The 21,603-nt window shown below is 32.4% G+C and overlaps 2 protein-coding genes across 3 annotated transcripts in view; one reads left to right on the top strand and one right to left on the bottom strand.

Moving 5' to 3' along the window:
- Positions 1–4,051: 4,051 nt before the first annotated feature.
- On the bottom strand, positions 4,052–9,707 carry LOC109046598 (synaptosomal-associated protein 29-like). 2 transcript variants are annotated; one of them, XM_019064353.2, is made up of 6 exons: positions 9,613–9,707; positions 8,712–8,959; positions 8,441–8,640; positions 6,387–6,472; positions 4,782–4,886; positions 4,052–4,709 (listed from the first exon to the last, which is right to left on the bottom strand). In XM_019064353.2, exons 2-6 carry the CDS (start codon positions 8,952–8,954, stop codon positions 4,549–4,551), a joined length of 795 nt encoding a protein of 264 aa, XP_018919898.1. In that variant the 5' UTR covers positions 8,955–8,959; positions 9,613–9,707; the 3' UTR covers positions 4,052–4,548. The 2 variants fall into 2 exon arrangements, with proteins under 2 accessions (XP_018919898.1, XP_018919899.1); XM_019064354.2 differs by having other exon boundaries at positions 8,712–8,954; positions 9,613–9,645.
- A 2,497-nt stretch (positions 9,708–12,204) lies between these two features.
- The window catches only part of LOC109056706 (phosphatidylinositol 4-kinase alpha-like), a 51,463-nt gene continuing 42,064 nt past the window's right edge, over positions 12,205–21,603 (top strand). Inside the window, exons 1-12 of the mRNA XM_042761575.1 lie at positions 12,205–12,426; positions 13,894–14,010; positions 15,325–15,418; positions 16,065–16,153; positions 16,227–16,299; positions 16,380–16,642; positions 17,693–17,759; positions 18,012–18,160; positions 19,359–19,424; positions 19,524–19,620; positions 19,717–19,905; positions 21,011–21,111. Of these exons, the coding sequence (XP_042617509.1) occupies positions 12,331–12,426; positions 13,894–14,010; positions 15,325–15,418; positions 16,065–16,153; positions 16,227–16,299; positions 16,380–16,642; positions 17,693–17,759; positions 18,012–18,160; positions 19,359–19,424; positions 19,524–19,620; positions 19,717–19,905; positions 21,011–21,111 (1,401 nt within the window). The 5' untranslated portion in view covers positions 12,205–12,330. The remainder of the gene's footprint in view (positions 12,427–13,893; positions 14,011–15,324; positions 15,419–16,064; positions 16,154–16,226; positions 16,300–16,379; positions 16,643–17,692; positions 17,760–18,011; positions 18,161–19,358; positions 19,425–19,523; positions 19,621–19,716; positions 19,906–21,010; positions 21,112–21,603) is intronic.

Below are 21,603 nucleotides of genomic sequence, written 5' to 3'. Positions count from 1 at the left end.
GCTTTTCCAGTGTCCTAATTAGCATTTCAGTGTGATTCTGATGCTGTGGTCACCAGTATTTAGCGTGCATGTGCTCATTACAGGTCACCCTTCTGCACACATGCTATGCTCACTACATATATTTTGTGGCATTTTTTGCATGCTTGCTCAACAGCATGCTAAGTACAGTATACTTAAGATTCAGGTAATCGTGTGTTTTGTCACTAACATGCTTGATGTTCAGTTTGTAGGATGGAATGTGTCTGAATGAACATCCAGCACAGTTACTCTACAGTACTTTCTGCGCTGCTTTACATAAACAAGTTTGAACGCGTGACCAAATGTGACCCTGGAGCACAAAACCAGTATTAAGAGTCAATTTTTTGAAATTGAGATTTATATAAATAATCTCTCCATTGATGTATGGTTTGTTAGGAGGACAATATTTGTCTGAGATGCAACTATTTGAAAATCTGGAATCTGAGGTCAAAATATTGAAACAAAAATATTGAGAAAATCATCTTTAAAGCTGTCCAAATGAAGTTCTTAGCAATGCATATTACTAATTAAAAATTAAGTTTTGATATAAATTTACGGTTGGAAATTTACAAAATATCTTCATGGAACATGATCTTTACTTAATATCCTCATGATTTTTAGCATAAAAGAAAAATCAATAATTTTGACCCATACAATGTATTGTTGGTTATTGCTACAAATATACCCCAGAGACTTAAGACTGCTTTTGTGCTCCAGGGACACATATTTGTTATACTTTTATGCTGAAATACTTTTAATGATTTTTGTGAAAAAAAAGAAACATTTAGTTTTCTAACAAAAATGCCTATGTATGAATATCTTTACAAAATATATATTTTTAAATGTGTATTTATGTATACTATATATATTAAATATACTGGTTAAAATAATATAATTATGATGTATAATGAACCACATGCTATTTTTTCTGTAATTGATTTAACCAAAAATATGCTCATTTAGTTTTAGTAAACCAGAAAAATACCTAAACAAAATGCCAGTGTATAGATGTCTTTACAGATATATGTGTGTGTGTGTGTGTGTGTGTGTGTGTGTGTGTGTGTGTGTACACGCACACACTACCGTTCATTTTTAATGTTTTTAAAAGATGTCTCTTCTGCTCACAAAGGTTCATTCATTTAATCCGAAACACAGCAAAACTGTAATATTGTGAAATATTTTTACAATTTGAAAGAACTGTTTTCTATTCGAATATATTTTAAAATTAAATTTATTTCTGTGATGTGCAGCTGTATTTTCAGCATCATTACTCCAGTCTTCAGTGTCACATGATCTTCAGAAATCATTCTAATATGATGATTTGCTGCTCAAGAAACATTTTTGATTTTACACACATGTATATAACCAGTATGCATACTGACTGAACAGGCTAAAAGCTACTATAATGAATTTTTGTTTGTCAAAACTACCGTGGTTAGATGGTTTTCATAAGGTTTAAATCTGGTCTGTAACTTCCTGTCTGCTCTTTACTGTCAACATACAATAAAAATGGCAAAAGCCCATTAATAATAAAAATAGTGACATCATTGAAAAGACAACAGATGAGCTCAGTGATTAGCTTTCCAGTGAGGTCATGGTTCATTCCTCCGGTGGCTCACTGAAGGGCTTTCTAATGGGGTCTGTGAGGGTTAAATGGCTAGAATCAAGGCTAAACACGCTTGGACAGTTTGGTGGGATTTTGTTTTATAAGGGTTTGGTAGGGTTTTGTTCTGTAAATGTAAACGGTTTGGTGGCATTTTATTCTGTATGAAATGAGATTCTGGGCGACCGAGGGGGGACATGTCATCTCTGGCCCACTGCTTTATGTCTGCTGACAGCAGGGGATTCTGGGATTAGGGGTTGAAAAGAAAGGCATTCCAGACCGTCCACTAAACACGAGAGAACATGACCAATCGAAATCTAATGAAACTAAGCAGAATTATCTGTTTTATATGTGTGTGTGTATATATACTGTATGTATGTGTATATATATATATATATATATACACACACACAAAAATATATTAGTAAACATGAGAGTAAATATGTTTAAAAAATATCAACGTATATTTTGGCCAATTTTTTCAAATTTTTTATTTTTATTTAATATATTTGACATTAACAAACAAATACAGTACAACTAGGCCTAATACAAAAACTGTAATTAAAATGAAAATATAAAAATGTTACCAAACTATAATAGTATCTTAATGATATATTCAATGTTACTGAAATAAATGGCAGTTGTATTTTCAAATATTTTTTAAGTTGTGCTTCGAGAAAACTCATTGTAGACATTTAGATTTAGAGAACATATTGTATATTTCCATTTATTCCTTAAATGTTCATTTATATATTGTTAAAAATATTTGTATATACATTTATGTGTATAAAAAAAAAAAAAATGGGTAAATATATGAAAATATGTAAATATATTATGAAACCGATATTTGATATTTAGCAATTTTTGGAATATTCTGAAATATATTTAATACTTTTATATTAAGTGTTTAATATATTTGGAAATATTTTACACTGGGCGTCGCCGCTGTTTCCCGCTCCTGTGTTTTTCCTTTCAGGAACAGATTGAAAACATTCTTCCCACAAACCCCAAACCTCGGTTTACAAGTAATGCTGCTACTTAACGAGTGTCCTGATTACATAATAAACGCCAAACTCACTTGAGTGAAGACAGCCGCCCACCTGACCGTTTCCCGCGCGAACCAGCTGCTCCCGCCAGCTGTTAATGACGGGCTGTGTGACGAAAGAATGATAATGAAAGTGCGCGACTCTACAGAAACTCTTTCATCTGTGCACCAAACGTTTTTCGAGAACGTTTGCCAAATGTTTTCGATATTTGTGGGATTACATTTTTCTTCTGGTGAGAAAGTGCAACATTCCACACTTTGTTTTTTTTCATCCGGGTATTTAAAATGCACTTTTTCTTTTAGGAATTTTCAGTGTGAAGCATTATTTATACTACAAAACGTCATAAAATTGTGCACAAGTACGCGATTTGGGACGCACCTTATGCCTCAGTAATAATAATAATTTAAAAAAACGTGTTACAAGATGTGATTTATCGCCATCTAGTGGACTGGTCTTGCAAGTACAACTTTCAAAACCATCTATGGCGGTGGACTAATGGTAACAGAGAGCAATAACATGGTACTTTAATATATATATATATATACACCATGGTATTACAATTCATGTACCATAATATTTACATAGCATTTCAAGAATCACAGGGTGCATGTGCCAAAACATGCTACATGGTACTTCAGTTTTCTATTAATTATTTTGAATGTACCGAGCAGGGTTTCTGTGGGTCTTAAAATCCTTAATTTGCCCTTCCAAAAAAAATGAAGTGCTTGAAAAGGTCCTAAATCAGAGGAGAAAGTTTTAAGTCATGGCATTAAATGTTACACACACTGCAAAAAAAAAAAAAAAAAAAAAAAAAAAAAAAAAAAATATATATATATATATATATATATATATATATATATATATATATATATATATATATATATATATATATATATATATATATATATATATATCTTCCTCTGTAATTTTGTCTTGTTTTCCAATACATATATCTAAACATCCTAAAATCAAGATACAGTTACTTGAGATGCAAAATTAAGCCATTAAGTCTTGTTTTCTGGGAAAATTAAAACTAAATAAAAAAAGTTTCTTCATTTCGGCTAAATAAAAAGGAAAAAAAAAAAAATAAAAAAAAAAGAAAATAAAAAAAAAATAAACTACCAAAAAAATAAATTAAAATAAAAAAATTAAAATAAAAACCAATTTAAAATATGAACAAAAATATAATAGTATCTCAATGATACTAAAATAAAACTAGTTAGAAGTTGTATTCTCAAACTTTACAAAGTTGCTAACATTTACATTTAGAGAGCATTGATGTACTGTATTCCTTTTAATTTATTCCTTAAAATTTCTTCAATTACTCTTAAATCTTAAACCTGCAGAAACCCTGACTAAAGTGAAACTGTCACAATGAAAACGATCAAATTAAAACATATTTTATTTTCGTTCACATATGTCACATTCAGCAGACAGAAATAGGAGTACAACATTTGAACAATGATTTACAGATGATGCAGAAACAAACAGATTTTCAGTCTGGTATGTCATAGAAAGCCAACCTAACATATCCCTGAAAAAGAAAACAACTAAAGGAAAACAACACAGATTCGACCTCAGGTCAGTGGATATTTCGTGGGTTGCATTCACAGTAGTGCCTCGTGTATAGACTGTGGTGAAATGCAATGACAGCACAACGAGAATCAGTCTGAAATCAGTGAAGTTTAAGGCAGCTCGATATCTTTCTGAAGATTAAATGAAGGCAGAACTGAAATGACGAGTGCTGAACGTCTCAATAAACTAGCTCGTGTTTCTCCTCATCTTTTCTCAAATGCATAACACACACACCAGAAATGTTTCTAAGCAGGTGTTTCGGATCACCTCGGCCACGCCTCCAGGAAATGACATCACTCTGGGAGTCTATTTGAGGTTTTTGAGCTGCCGGTTGGTGGAGGCGATCTTGCCGTCCATCGTGTCGACCTTATTGAGCAGAGCGTCCAGAGAAGCGTCCTGGTCGTCGATCTCGGCCTGCAGCCCCAGACCCAGGTTCTTCAGACGACCCAGACCCAGAGACATTTCATCTGCAGCACACAAACACACGGTCAGACCCGCTGGGACCCCAGCAGGGTACGAGAGAAAGCTGTGTTTCTCACCGAGGTTACTGTCCAGCTGATGATGGGCGGCCCGCAGCTGTTTGTTCCTGGGATACCCGTTCTGATCGGACGGCTCGTTATCCAGCGAAGCAGACGCGCCGAATCCTGTCCAAACCAACATCTGTGATTCTGATAATACTTCAAGCTTTGAGAATCATTTGATTCGAACCAGTGATTCACCAAAACTGCCAAAGTGGCATGATTTCAGTAAACCAGTCTTGAAAAGTTTCAATATTTCAGTGGTTTGCTGCAGGGTTACAACTGTATAGTAAAAATAATTTTTTAGTAGTCTCTTATTGGCCTGATTAACCATAAAACAAACAAAACAAAGACCCACAAATTAATAAAATGACGCATATTATACAGACAGTTCATGTTGAATGGTATCAGATGATTTGTTAATTGCATTTAATAGATTGCACTTTCAATAAAACATCTGCATTTGGTTTGTAAAATGTGTTTTTTTGAATCATTTATCAGATTATTCACCACTTTTACCACCATCATGTGATTAAAAAAATCAAATAATCAATCAAATAAATATCAGCGAATCATCAGTGAACCATTCAGTGATTCATCAGTGAATCATCAGCGAATCATTCAGTGAATCATCAGCGAATCATTCAGTGAATCATCAGCGAATCATTCAGTGATTCATCAGTGAATCATTATCGAATTATCAGTGAATCATCAGTGAACCATTCAGTGAATCATCAGCGAATCATTCAGTGAATCATTCACTGAATCATCAGTGAATCATCAAGTGAATCATCAGCGAATCATTCAGTGATTCATCAGTGAATCATTATCGAATTATCAGTGAATCATCAGTGAACCATTCAGTGAATCATCAGCGAATCATTCAGTGAATCATTCACTGAATCATCAGTGAATCATCAAGTGAATCATCAGCGAATCATTCAGTGATTCATCAGTGAATCATCAGCGAATCATTCAGTGAATCATTCAGTGATTCATCAGTGATTTAATATCGAATTATCAGTGAATCATCAGTGAATCATAAGCTAACACCGAGCACGTTCTTCTCTGGTAATACTTTGTAAAGCTTCAAAACCTTTGTGAATCATTTGTTTCGAACAAGTGATTCAAAGTGCATTTATTGTCATACCAGTATCTATGACTGTTTTCATGGCAAGATCAATGTGTTTGAAAAGAAATAACGTTAACATACAGTTAACCAACTCACATCATTATACAAGATTTTTCATTTTGTTTTTGATTAAAAAAAATTAACATTATTCCTGGTAAAACTTTTTAAAAAAACATCCATTACAAAATGTTGCCTAGTGGCATGGACAGCGAGAATAACCTTATACACACACTTCATATTTAATAGTATTTGATTATTTTGTATTTAATAGATTCGACTTTCAACGAAACATTTGCAGTTGCTTTGTAAAAGTAGTTTTTATGCAGGTTTTTGTTGCGTGCACCGTTTTGAGCAGAGTGTGGCGTTTCCAGCGCTTCAAAACAGTGAATCGTTTTGCAAACTGATTCAATTGATTCAAAGTTTTGAAAAGCTTTGTTTCTCCCGTAACTAATACCGGCTCTCAAAGGATCGTGGGTAAAAGCGTCTGTGTTTACCAGATGTGTCCAGTTTCCTGAGACTGGGATGGCTGGCTTGATATTTGTCTTCCTGCTGTTTGCTCTCCGTAAGTGCGTTCTGTAACCTTACATCACCAGACATTCACAAAATTAGCTTTGTTGTTCAGTAATAATCAGAAATGTTGTATTTCCAGATATGGCATCGTCCCAGACTAAGACCTAATTTTTTACAATGATTCAAAAGTTGTTTTCATATTAATTTTTGGGGAATATATTCAGTGTTTTGTCAGCTGAAGGAATCATCACAGCCTTGTTTTCATATCACATTGAATCTGAAGGCTTTTGCTTGAAATGCTTGAGTTTAGTACTTTTTTTTTTTTATCAGGAGTTTCCGGGTCTTAAAAGTCTCGATTCGCAGTTCCTCAAATGATGGCCTTAAATCAGAACTGAAAGAATTCATAAAGTCATGCACATAAATGTGACACGCACTGCAAAAAATGATGTTCTTCCTCAGTGTTTTTGTCTTGTTTTACAGTACAAATATCTAAACGTGCTTAAATGGAGATAAACTGAGATTTTGAAGATGCAAAATAAAGAATATGAAGTCTTGTTTTCTGAAAAACTGAACAAAATGAAGTGAGGTTAAAACAAGAGCAAATATCTGTGGGGAATGAAAACTTGTTTTCCCTTTGAATTAAGTTGATTTTTCTGACCTACTGGCAGATATTTGTTCTTGTTTTAATCATTTTCTCACTTCATTTTTATCAGTTTCACAGACTTCATATATTAAATAACTTTGTTTCCCAAGTAAATGCATCTTGATTTGAGAATCTTTAGACGTTTGCACTGGAAAACAACATTTTCATGTTCTAGAGGTTAAGAGCAAAGCTTTTCAAGCCATGAGTTTTTTATTTTTTATTATTAAAATTAATTTTAATTAAGAAGTAATGGAGATCGACTGGAATTTTTAAACATTTAAGTGCTGCAAATACAATTTATTATGTAGGCATTTACATTTAGAGATTCCATTTAGTTCTCTTCAATTCATTCCTTAATTTTTTTTTTTACTTGGAAAGTCATAAATTTACCTTCATAAAACCTGCTGAAACCCTCTTTATAAAATATGCATACGTTGTTAAAGACACTGACGGAAAAATTAAAGTGGTAAACATGAAAACTTACATTACTAGTCAAAAGTTTTTGAACAATAATATTTTTAATGTTTTTTAAAGAAGTCTCTTCTGCTCACCGAGCCTGCATTTATTTGACCAGAAATACAGCAAAAGCAGTAATATTGTGAAATATTTTTACTATTTAAAATAACTGCTTTCTATTTGAATATGTGTTAAAGTGTAATTTATTTCTGTGATGTGCAGCTGTATTTTCAGCATCATTACTCCAGTCTTCAGTGTCACATGATCTTCAGAAATCATTCTAATATGATGATCTGCTGCTCAAGAAACATTTTTTAATAAATGTATTTTTTTTTGGGGGGGGGGGGGGGGGGGGGGTTATAGAAATGAATACTTTAATTTAGCAAGGATGCTTTAAATTGATCAAAAGTGATGACATTTATACTGTTACGAAAGATTTCTGTTTCAGATAAATGCTGTTCTTCTGCACTTTCAGTTCATCAAAGAAACCTGAAAATAATTCCACTCATCTGTTTTCAACACTGATAATAGTCAGAAATGTTTCTTGAGCAGCAAATCATCATATTTTCATGATTTCTGAAGATCATGTGACACTGAAGACTGGAGTAATGATGCTGAAAATACAGCTGCACATCATAGGAATAAATTACAGTTCAACACATATTCACATAGAAAACATAAATTTTAAATAGTTAAAATATTTCACATTATTACTGCTTTTGCTGTATTTCTGATCAAATAAATGCAGGCTCAGTGAGCAAAAGAGTTATCTTTAAAAAACATAAAATCTTACTGTTCAATAGCTTTTAACTGGTAGTGTATTTCTACTTTTTTTAAGCAAAAACCGTGTTAATCTACAGGAAGAACGTGTTATAATACCATGTTTGAGTGCATGTGAGCGTCTAGAAGCGCCGGACATCGAGTGAGTATTGATCTGACCTGCTGTTGGCCTCGTAGGACACGGGCGGCTCCTTCTGAGCAGCTCTGGGAGGTTCAGGTTTGCCTTTGAAATAGTTGACCACGCCCCCCCACACACTCTTAATGGTGTTTATGTGCCTCTGGCTCGTCCTCATGTCCTGCTCCATGTTGTCAATCATCTTCTCGGTCCTCTTCAAAGCCTCACCTTGACGAATCAGTTCCTGTGGAGGACAACACGGCCATTTCAACCAAACAGCCGAGAGAGACAGAATCGTCTGAAGCGTCCGCTCACCTCCGCCGTCTCGGCTCCGACTCTCTCTGATTCGTAGACGAGGCCGAGCGAGCGGTGGCTGCTGTCCACGGCCGACTGCGCTGTACGCATCACTTCCTGCTGCAGCTGTCTCTGCCGCCTCTCCGCCGGACTCAGAGAACTCTCCTCCGGATCGTCGTCAAAGTTAAAGCCCCTCCGAGGCTTTGATTCCTCTTCATCATCATCATCGGCGAAAGGATTGTGAGATTTGGGGTAGATAGACATCTTTGCTTGAGTGAGATGACAAACAGAGATAAGTGAGCTGATGAACATTTACAATTCATTATTATATATATATATATATATACATACACACTGCCAATTAAAAGTTTGGGATTAGTAAGATTTTTATGTTTTTTAACACTCATTAAAGTTTCTTCTGCTCATCAAGGCTGCATTTATTTGATCAGAAATACAGAAAAATCAGCAATATTGTGAAATATTTTTACCATTTAAAATAAGTGCTTTCTATTTTAATATCTGTTAAAATATAATTTATTTCTGTGATCAAAGCTGTATTTTTATCAGCATCATTACTGCAGTCTTCAGTGTCACGTGATCTTCAGAAATCATGAAAAAATGCTATACCGTGATAAAAGTCTAATAAATATGGTGCTTTATCTGAATACATGCATAAAGTTTGTCAACAGACTACTATGATTGACAGATAATCATCAGCAAACATATATAGATATAGACTAAACGTGTTGAAATGTGCAAACATTTCATAATTCTCTTTATTACTGAACTACAATACGCTAGAAACTGTTTGTTATCTGTCTCCGGAGCTGTGTGCTGCCTAAAAACAGCCTTTAAATAAAGCCTACATCATCTGTTTGATTAAAAATACGATACATTGAACCTTTGATCGATAAACGCGTACCTTTGATAGCTGGAGGCTGGTGCGCTTCTCCTGCTGTCAGCTGACGCTTCTACTTCCGGTGGTGACGTCAGAGAGGCTCCACCTCTTACTCACCCTTTTCCTCCACACGGTCACCTCATTCTTACTGCACCCATTAACTGCAAAGCATTATCAAGACGTTTAGGATTCGAAAATAAAGATTGCTAGAGCTACAATATACACTTCATAAACTGTTTGTAAGTTATTCCAATTCCAAACTTATTTATTAGCCTATTATTATTATTATTATTATTATTATTATTATTATTATTATTATTATTATTATATAACTTCTAATACCATTACTACTACTAAATATAATTATGTATTTTTATTATTATTATTAATTACTAATATTCTTATTATTCTTATTATTAATGTACATATACATGGCACATATATTAATATACTACTACTTATTATTATTATTAATTGTTAATATTGTAAATATTATATATTATAAATATAATACATTTATTATTATTATCATTATTATTATATATAACTTCTACTACTATTACTACAAATTATTATTATGCATTAATATTTTTATTATTATTACAAATAATAATTACTATTGTTATTATTATTAAAGTACATAATATATTACTTCTACTGCTACTACTGAACTACTAATAATTATTATGAATTGTTAATATTGTTACATAATAATAATAATACATTTGTTACTATTACTATTATTGTTATTATAATGTATTAATATTGTTATTATTGTTTTTGTTATTATTATTATTAATGTACATAATATATTACTTCTGCTACTACTACTAATTATTATTATTAATTGATAATATTGTTACATAATAATAAAAAGTAACATTTAAAATAACATTTAGTATTAATATAATTATTATGCTGTTATTAACCATTCTTTCATTATTTAACATTATATATATTTATATATAAATATTAATATTACAGAAATACAAAAATTATACAATACAAAATTATACAAACACAAAAATTATCAATAATAATTATTAATATATAATACATAATAATATATTCTGCTAATAATAATAATTATTATTAATTAATAATAACAACAATTATACATTTAATTTTATAAATAATTATTGATATACATAATATATGACTGCTAGTAAATATTATTAATTATTAATATTGTTTTTATTATCATTATTATTATTATTTTTATGCTGTTATTGTTATTAACCATCCTTTCATTAATTAACATTATACATATTTATTTATAAATATTAATATTACAGAAATACTACTACAAAAATTATAAATAATAATTATTAATATATAACACACAATAATATATTACTTCTGCTAATAATAATAATTATTAATATTGTTAATTAATAATAACAACAGTTATACATTTAATTTTATAAATAATTATTGATATACATAATACATGACTACTAGTAAATATTATTAATATTGTTTTTATTATCATTATTATTATTATTTTATGCCGTTATTGTTATTAACCATTCTTTCATTAATTAACATTATACATATTTATATATATATATATATATAATACAGGAATATTATAGAAATACATATTACCTCTGCTAATAATAAGAATAATAATTATTATTATTAATTATTAATATTGTTAATTAATAATAACAACAATTATACATTTAATTTTATAAATAATTATTAATATTAAATATTATTAATTATTATTATTGTTTTATTATCATTATTATTATTATTTTATGCTGTTATTGTTATTAACCATTCTTTCAGTAATTAACATTATACATATTTATTTATAAACATTAATATTACAGAAATACTACAACAAAAATTATGAATAATAATTATTAATATATAACACATAATAATATATTACTTCTGTTAATAATAATATTAATAATTATTAATTATTAATATTGTTAATTTATAATAACAACAACAATTATACATTTAATTTTATAAATAATTATTGATATACATAATATATGACTGCTAGTAAATATTATTAATTTTTAATATTGTTTTTAATATTAATATTGTATCATTATTATTATTATGCTGTTATTGTTATTAACCATTCTTTCATTAATTAACATTATATGTCTGTGTGTGTGTGTGTGTGTGTGTGTGTATATAATATATATATATATATATATATATATATATATATATTATATATATGTGTCAGTACTCAGTAATTATTGATATACATAATATATGACTGCTAGTAAATATTATTCATTTTTAATATCGTTTTTATTATCATTATTATTATTATGCTGTTATTGTTATTAACCATTCTTTCATTAATTAACATTATACGTGTGTGTGTGTGTGTGTGTGTGTGTGTGTGTGTGTGTGTGTGTGTGTGTGTGTATATATATATATAGTATATAGTATATATATATATATATATACTAGATCTAGATCTAGTATATACTAGATATATATACTAGATCTTCATTGCGTTTTCTTTGTAATGAATTACACAACACGTTTAAAAACAAAAAACTCTGCATTAGTGGAGTGTAAATATTTATCAGCTGCGAGAGCCAATAAGATGAACCATACAGTGATGATGCTTTAATGGAGACACGCCTCTCTCTTCATCGGCTGTTATTTGTGCCTTCACACTTTCCGTATTGCGGTGGTTTTTCTTGTTCACGAGCTGCTGCAGGAATCTTCGTCGCTTGTGTGTTTCAGCTCTTCTCGTGAATCATGGTGACGCGCGGCGGGACGCGCGAGTTCTATTTCAACACGGTTCTGTCGCTCGCGCGTTCACTGGCAGCGCACCGACCAGCGCCCGTCGAGAAGGTACAACACAACACACAACAACAACAACAACAACACAACACACACACACTGCGCTGCGTGTCGCGCCGCGTTTACTGTGATGCGCGACAGGTGTCACGGGCTGCAAGTTTGTTGCGCAGCAATGCAACAGCTGCAGCTCGAACAGTGTTTGCATCAAATTCAGTTTTTTTTTATTTTTGCAGTCATATTTTGGTAATCTGATATAATCTGCATGATTGGCATATTCATTTACTATGATATTTACATGCAATACTTAATATTGAGTATTGCATTGAATACAACATTGAGTATTGCATGTAAATATTGTTAAATCAAGATGCATTTACTTGAGAAACAAATTGGATTAAAATATTGCATCAAATGCATAAAAATTAAGTGAGTTTTTGATTTAAAAAATTTGCCAGTTGTCTTGTTTTCCCTTTGAATGAAGTTCATTTTTCTGACCCCACTGGAAGATTTTTTTTTATGCAGCGTTATTTTAGTATACTTGAGATACTATTATAGTTTTGTTTAATATTTTGAATTTTTATAATTTTTTTTTGCAATTTTACATTTCAATTTTACAATTAAAATTGAAATTTAAAATTGCAAAAAAATAAATAAAATAAAATAAAAACTTTTTTTTTATATTATTTTAGTTCAAATAACGATTTTTTTTTGTTAACTATAATAACCCTGGTTTTAAGGATGAACTCACTTCATTTTAATAAAACAAGACTTCATATCTAAAGTAATTTTGCTTCTCAAGTAAATGTCTCTTGATTCGACAATATTTAGAAACAGAAACACTAAGTAAAACAAATCTTTTTTTTTTCCAGTATTTAAAGGCCATATATTTTTGAATGATCTGAAAACATGAAAAACGAGAATAAAAAAAACATTATCACAGTACTTTTATTGTTTGAACTGAATAAATGCATTACACCTGTTCTGAAACTACCACAATTTTGGATATTTGTTTACCTTTTGTTGGAAAAACAGATGCAGCCGTTCAGAGCGGTCACATGTCCAGAGGCTTTCACAGGCGCTAGTGGTGCCAGCTTGAGCCCGCAGCGCCGATGAAAGCTTTCCTTTCTCTTCTACACATTTGCTCTGGCTCTGTTATAGTATTAATGCAACAGCAGCAGGTGTAGACTTCCTCTTGTGAAATGCATTGCCACATGAACGATTCTCATGCATTTGCGCACTGCAGGCAAACATCTACGACTGTTAAACACTGCAGCAGAAATCTTCATCATGTTGTTGTTGTTTTATGAGCAGCTGATTTCCTCACACATCTATACTCTCAAAGCATGCGTGGATCTCTGAACAGGTTGTTCTAGTTCTGCAGATGCCAGATAGATTGGTTTGATTAAATCCTCTGAGAGAGAAGTTGTTTAACTTGAGCTTCTTATCAGCAGTATTGTCACTGCTCGTGTCAGCTGATAGGAATAGAAAAGCAGATTCAGAGCGTGTCTCTTTCATCAGGTGCAGAAGTTATTATGCATGTGTCCATGCGACAGCCGCGGCGTCTTCACGCTGGATGTCCGGCGCAGGGATGCTGTCATCGCACTGGCCGTGTTCCTGGTCGAGTCTGATTTACAGGTGACTGAAGCTGATTATTAGCATGAGTGCAGTTGTGTTTTTGTGTGTGCTATTTTGGGGACAAAATTGTCCCCGGATGTTAACTAAATATGACAAAACCTCCCTTTGGGAATATCCTCGAATGGCTAAGTGTTGAAGCTTTCCAGCTGCTGAGCTGCTTTATGAGAGAAAATCGCTGCTAAAGCAGATAATGTGATCACAGCTGGATTAGAGCTGTGGCTCAGTAAAGGAATAGTTCTGCCAAAACTGAATATTTGCTGAAAATCTCCTCACCCTCAGGCCATCCAAGATTAGGATGAGTTTGTTTCTTCATCAGGTTTGCGTCAGTGTCTCAGCAATGGATGTGAATGGGTGCCGTCAGAATGAGAGTCCAAACAGCTGATAAAAACTCCACAGCACTCCAGTCCATCAGTTAACATTTGGAGAAGACAATATCTGCGTGTTTGTAAGAAACAAATCCATCCTTAAAATGCTTTTAACTTCAAACTGTGGCTTCTAGTCCGTAATCCATAATAACGCTTCGTCCAGTGAACATCTTGTCTGAATGCGGAGAGAAATCTGCACAGATCAAGCAGGGTTTAAACAGCTCTAAACAAATATGTGTGTGTATTTTGATGTGAGAGACAACAGGAGATGGACTTTTTCACTGAAGGAAGCGTTATTATGGAATATAGACTCATATTTTAGTCAGAAGCAACAGTTTGAAGTTAAAAGCATTTTAAGGACGGATTTGTTTCTTACAAACACGCAGCTTTTGTCTTCTCCAGATGTTAACTGATGGACTGGAGTGCTGTGGATTACTTGTGGATCATTGTGATGTTTTTATCAGCTGTTTGGACTCTCATTCTGACGGCACCCATTCACTGCAGAGCATCCACTGCTAAGACACTGATGCAATGCTACATTTCTACAAATCTGATGAAGAAACAAACAATCTCTAATAAACAAAAAACATAGTTTAAAAAAAAAAAAAAAAATATTATTTAACAATTAACTATTCCTTTAAGCCTCTTTAAACACACACACACACACACACACACACACACACACACACACACACACACTCACACAGAGTTTAGCTTGTACTCTTTGTTTTTCTCACTTGTCAAAGGTGGTTTTGTTTCGTGTAGGCTGCATTATTTCTCTGCACAAACAATGTATGCAGTGTGATTTTGCTTTTCTTTTTTGAAGCATCAGACTTTTATATAAATAGAATTTGGATTTGATTTGCAAGTATATTCTGATCAAGTCTGTCATTTATAAAGTCTTCACTTTTGTAACACATTGTTCATGTATGATATTTGTCTTTCTCAGCACAAAGACACTGTGGTGAGTTACCTGTTGAGTCTGCTCAAGGGATTACCCAGAGTGCAGTGGGTGGAGGAGAATGCTTGGAGGAAGTGTAAAGGTAATCATTAATTCATCTTACTTCATCAAGAACATTAGTATGTATGCAAGCATGTGCATTACTGTTTAAAAGTTTGAAAGTATTAATACATTTACTAAATATAATGCACAGTATATTGATTATTACTTTGAAAAACATAATTATTTGTTATGCAATGCTGAACGTTTCAAACAAAATGCTACATACTGTCACATGACCTCATTACAATGTGTTTAATTTAACGAGTGGCATCCGGTTATGAAATAAATATGCAAAAAAAAAAGAAGTAAATTCAAAGTGAAAGTAAATACATTTTTAAAATAAATGTAAACACTATTGAAAATAAATCAAATATAATTAAACTTATGAATTTTAATAAAATAATTATATATATATATATATATATATATATATAAAATAACTATATATATATATATATATATTATATATATATATATATATATATATATATATATATGATATATATATATATATAAAGTATGTTGTTGATTTTTTTTTAATAAAATAACTAAATAAAGTAACTGATTATTAAAAATGCAGAAATAACATTAAATACAAAAAAAAACTATTGATTTTTTTTTTTTTTTTTTTTTTTTGACTTTGCATAGACGCTTAAACATGAAGATTGTGTGTGTTATGCTCACAGAGACTCTCCCGATGGCGGAAAACTTCAGCTTCTGTTTGGTGACGCTCCTGTCTGACGTCGCTCAGAGAGACCCGGAGTCTCGCTCACAGGTCTGATCTTCAGCTCATCTTTACGTCTCCGTCTTACCTTACCTCCGCACTCATTTACCATCTTTCTGTCCAGATTCTGGATGCTGTGATGGAAATGATGCAGTCTCTGCTGGAGATCTGCCAGACGCCCGAGAACCATGATAAAGGTGATCTGAGCTCTGCTGCACGTCTCAGACACACATTTGGATTCGCTCTCTCTCTCCTGACTCACTTCCTGTCTCGTCAGTCTACCTGTGCAGGTATGCTGTTCCGTGTCTTCTGGGCGTGACCCGAGCGTTCGGTCGCTATGGTAACGGCGGCGAGCCCCTCCTCTCTCAGCTGTTTCCGCGAGGAGCGCCGCCGCTGGCTCAGCGAGTGTCTGTGGAGACCGAGGGCGTTCGGAGGAGATCCTTCAATGACTTCCGCTCTATTTTACCCAGTTCACTGCTCACGGCCTGTCAGGGAGACACACTGAGACGCAAGAGTGGCATCGCTAACCCTGACGCACAGGTCAGCACTATCTGTCTGTCTCAGGATGTGTGCAGAACACTTGTATACTGTTTAGTGCATAACGCATAAAACGTACTGTAAGTGTAAAAGATAGAATGATGCAATGATGAAGGTTTCAAACAACATGTATGTAACACACTGTCACATGACACTTTGCATTTTTTAGTTCTGCGAGTAGCATCTGGGTATTATCTCAGCAAAAAATGTAATTTATTGAAATACATATGCAAAAAAAAAAAAATTACTATTGGGGAAAAAATGCAAAAAATAATTAAGAAAAAAATGATTGAAAATGTGCAAAAATAACGTTTGATGTTTTTAAGTAAATAAAAATTAATTATCAAACAAAATGTGCAAAATAAATGAAGTAAAAATTTGCAAAATAAATGAAGTAAATTATTGAAAAAATATTCAAAAATATTTTTGTAAATACAAAGATTATCAATGACAAATGCAAAATATTTTAAGGAAATTAAATATATAAATAAAAACTATTATAAAACTATTTATAACTAAATAAAATTATTATTGAAAATATACAAAAATAATTTAAATAATTTTTTTTTTTTAGAAAATATGCAAAAGTAGTTTTAGAATAAAAGTGAATGCAAATAAATTATTGAACAAATATATGCAAAAATAATTATTAAATGTTTTAAAAAGTACATAAAATAAATTAGTATGAAATAATAATATAAATAATAATAATAATAAAAAAATCAATTATTTAGAAAAGAATATGCAAAAAAAAAAAATCTTAATGTCTTATCCCCATTTTGGTCTGATCTTATTTAATTATTGGTCTGAAATATTAAAAAAAAAAATTGTTAAAAACACTTCATTTATCATATTGGAATATGTCAAGTTTGGCACATTGCATGATGGGATATAGTATTGAATGAATACTGCACATTTTGGCAAGTAAAGTAGTGGGTCATCCTGGTATTGTTTGTATTTGTGTGAAGAGGATACGGTCTGTACTGCAGAAACAGCATGAGTAGTGTGGGATGGAGTGTGTACTGATAGAGTGGACCTGTGTTGTGTTCACAGGTGAGTCCAGACAGAGGAGGACCGTCGCCCTGCTCTCCCACAGCTCCAGGACCGCAGTATTTTGAAGGTAATCGCTGTGTCATGACTCTAATCTCTGAACAAGCGCTTTTAGCATCTGAACATTCTTCAGCAGATTCAGAGCTCAGGGTTCATGCACTCCTTTCTCAGTAAGCCCCTTTTAATTCTGTTTACGCTTAAGATTTCATGAGTCACTGCTGAATTACGCTTATTAGTTTTTGTACTAGTGTTTGTGTTACTGCAGCATTAGAGCGGCGGGTGTTTGTAGATCTGATCTGATGGTTTGATGGTGTTTTGTCAGGTTCGTATCTGGCGGATGGCAGTGTGGTGAATCCAGATTATTACTTCACCACGGTCAGCTCCAGTTTCTCCATCTCTCCTCTCTTCACCGGAGCCAGCGGACAAGAAATAAACGTCCCTTCAGAGCTGCTGAGACGCCTCTTACAGATGGTACACGCTTACTGAGCTCCTCGCTGCGTTTGGCAGAAAATACAGAAGCGTGCATCTCAGTATTGGTCTTTTATTAAAATAATGTCTGCACTGATATTTATAGAGTAGAACAGCTGACGGCTAATTTAATACCCATATGTACTTGAAGCAGTTCTGTCATTTGTTTTTAATATTATTACTTCTATATTTCTATTTAACCTAAATTTATTTTTATTTTAGTTTTAGTACATCAATTTTTATTTCCGTTTCAGACAAGGTGATATTTCTAATTTTCATTCAAGTTTAGGTTTTAATTTTTCATCTAAAATTTAGATTTTATTTTAGCTTTAACAAAAAAAAAAAAATTTGTCCTATTTTTTTTTTTCCTCTCAGAAATTGCTAGTAAAATTAATGCTTATTTAAGTCAATATTTAGTCAAATGCACTGCATCATATTTTGCTAAATGAAATCCAACACTTGTTTCTTACACATTTTGAGGTGCTGATTCCAAAAATAGTGCCTGTTTGTCACGTCATGTTTTTACAAAATATGATTTATTTTGAGGCATTTTTGCTTTTGATAACATTTGTAAGATGAGAAAGTCTTATATTTTCCCATAATCAGCAGAAAAACACCTCAAAGACATGATTTCTGTCTTGCTCTGAGCCAGCTTACAACTATTTGTTCAATCCTCAGCACATTTCACAAGTTGTTTTGATTAATTTCCATTATTTTCACTTAATTATGAGTTAAGATGGATTTTAAGTACTACTTTTCATCATGAAACTTTTGATGTTTGACTGCTTTTGTTATTTTGTATAAAAATAAGTTATTGGAAAAATACTTAGAATTAAAAAAAAAACATACAAAAAATATGCAAAAAAATAATAAAACAATTATTAATCATAAATAGAATTATTGAAAACATGCAAAAAAATTTTTTACTTCTTTTAAGTAAATAAAAAATAATCTTAAATTTTTTTGTGTGTAAAATTACATAATATTAAGTAGTTTTTTTTTATTTTGGTAAATAAGCAAATTAATTTTTTTTTTTTTTTTTTTTTTTTTTAAGATGCAGGGCTGCGTGATTCATTGAAATGTCATGTCAGTAGAGAACTGACACTTCTGTTTATCTGATAATTAACTGGCTGATTATGATTGCTAAAATCTCCAAATATTGATTCATCACCCTGTTAATATCTCACTGTTTTTTCTGCAGGTGAAGCATTTGGTCTCGGATTCATTCCTCAAGACTCTGGATGCCGTCGTGTCGGAGGTCACAGAGGTGAAGCCGCACGTTTCAGTTCCTGGGATTTATATCCGCATTAATATTAAATTGTCACAGATCAGATGCTTAAGCCTGTCTCCTTTTCTCTGTTAATGGGCAAATCCAGGCATCGATCTCTTCTACAAAACCTTCAGCGACCCGCTGTACGTCAACATGTTCAAGATGCTGCGAGACACGCTCTATTACATAAAAGGTTGCTGAAATCTAGCCGTTATTTAGCTCGAATGCTTTATTAATCTTTGAGCTTTGCCGTACAGTATGTGAATGTTTCGTGTGGATCTCTGGTCAGATGTGCAGACGAGCTTCGTTAAAGAGGTGCACGACTTCGTTCTGGAGCAGTTTAGCAGCAGCCAATCAGAGATCCAGAAGGTTCTCCGCGAGGAACGGTTGCCAGGGGAACCCAGTCCTCTCAAGCTCCGTTGTCATGCCAACGCAGCCTGTGTGGACCTCATGGTGTGGGCCGTCAAAGATGAGCAAGGTCTATAGCTTCCTGTCAGTCACTGACAATCACTGCTTTTACTGCACAAACACACACACAGCGTATATATTTTTTTTTTTACATTTTTTTGTGAATGAAACTGATTAGTGGAGTGCAAAAAAATTTACCAGAATTTTTCTTTTTTTTTTGTGATGTGGTTAATGCTAACCAATAGCAGTTGTAATCATAAGTTAAAATTGTATATATATATATATATATATATATATATATATATATATATATATATATATATATATATATAATATTTTATATATATAATATTTATTAATTCAAATAAAGCTGAAATAATATCTGAATTTGAAAATTAAAATCTGAAATTTTGCCTATTTAACTAAATAAAATACTGAAATATTAAAACTACTAAAATATTAAATAAAAAAATACATTTAGTCTAAACAGAAATTAAAATATATTTAAAAAACAAATAAAACGTTAAAATCGCATAACAAAAACATTACTAAAACTTAAACAAAAATTAAAATCCTTTATTTTTATTTTTCAGTTATTCCAAAATATTATTAAATACTATAACAGTATATAAATGATATTAAAATGTCACTGACCATATATGTGATATTATAAGCATATATTTTTAGGAAAGCTGTCATTAAGAACACGCCACCAAATGCAACCCTTAGCAAAAAATCAATTGGCCTAAATAAATAAAAATGATTTAAGGGGAACACAGTGGGATCTGCTTTTGCAATAATCAGTCCCTGTAACATTCACTGTTATTGAAGCACTTATAGTGCAGTATGTGAAGGGGGGGGGGGGTTAAAGTGCTTGCAGGATTCTTTCGTTAAATGTATAATATGTAAAAAAATTATTTTATAAAAAAAGATCATATGTATTTTAGACCCTGCTTTAAAGGTTCACAGTTTAAGTTTACAGTTGTAACATACAATGTCATAACATTTTGATCTGAGTTTAAGTTTAGAGATGAAGACTGCCATGTAGTGGTTGGGATATAAACTCGATATTCCGTTTTTGAGAATCGATACAGTATCGCCCAACAAAATATTGCGATACTCACATGTAGCGATATTTTCTTACACTTTTATTTCTCATGCTGTTGTTCTTCCAGGAGCTGAGAATCTGTGCACTAAACTGTCAGAGAAACTTCAGTCCAAGACGTCCAGTAAAGTGATCATCGCTCACATGCCGCTGCTCATCTGCTGCTTACAGGTGAAGAGTGAAGGAGAGTCTGTGTGTGTGTGTGTGTGAGAGAGAGAGAGAGCTCATGGATGACTCGTGTGTGTGTGAGAGAGCTCATGATTGACGTGTGTGTGTCTGTTTGTTTGTGTCTGTGTGTCTCTATGTCTGTGTGTGTGTGTGTGTGTGTGAGAGAGAGCTCATGGATGACTCGTGTGTGTGTGTGTGTGTGTGTGTGTGTGTGTGTGTGTGTGAGAGAGAGCTCATGGATGACTCGTGTGTGTGTGTGTGTGTGTGTGTGTGTGTGTGTGTGTGTGTGTGTTTTTTTTATATATAACACATAGATAACTCGTGTGTGTGTGTGTGTGTGTGTGTGAGAGAGAGAGAGAGCTCATCGATGACTCGTGTGTGTGTGAGAGAGCTCATGATTGACGTGTGTGTGTCTGTTTGTTGTGTGTGGTCTGTGTGTCTCTATGTCTTCTATTAAAAGTCTATGAAAATTTGAGAGAGAGAGAGCTCATGGAT

Source organism: Cyprinus carpio, chromosome A8, assembly GCF_018340385.1.
Source record: "Cyprinus carpio isolate SPL01 chromosome A8, ASM1834038v1, whole genome shotgun sequence".
NCBI classification, from domain to species: Eukaryota; Metazoa; Chordata; class Actinopteri; order Cypriniformes; family Cyprinidae; genus Cyprinus; species Cyprinus carpio.
This window is presented reverse-complemented; position numbering and strand designations above follow the sequence as displayed.

Bases quoted from the DNA above. Each gene is read 5' to 3' on its own strand.
- LOC109046598 (XM_019064353.2), bottom strand. From the start codon at position 8,954: ATGTCTATCTACCCCAAATCTCACAATCCTTTCGCCGATGATGATGAT. The intron at 6,473-8,440 runs GTCAGATCAATA...TGGTGATGTAAG, and splicing joins TCCTACGAGGCCAACAGCAG to GTTACAGAACGCACTTACGG. The intron at 4,710-4,781 runs GTGAGAAACACA...TGTGTGCTGCAG, and splicing joins TCAGCTGGACAGTAACCTCG to ATGAAATGTCTCTGGGTCTG.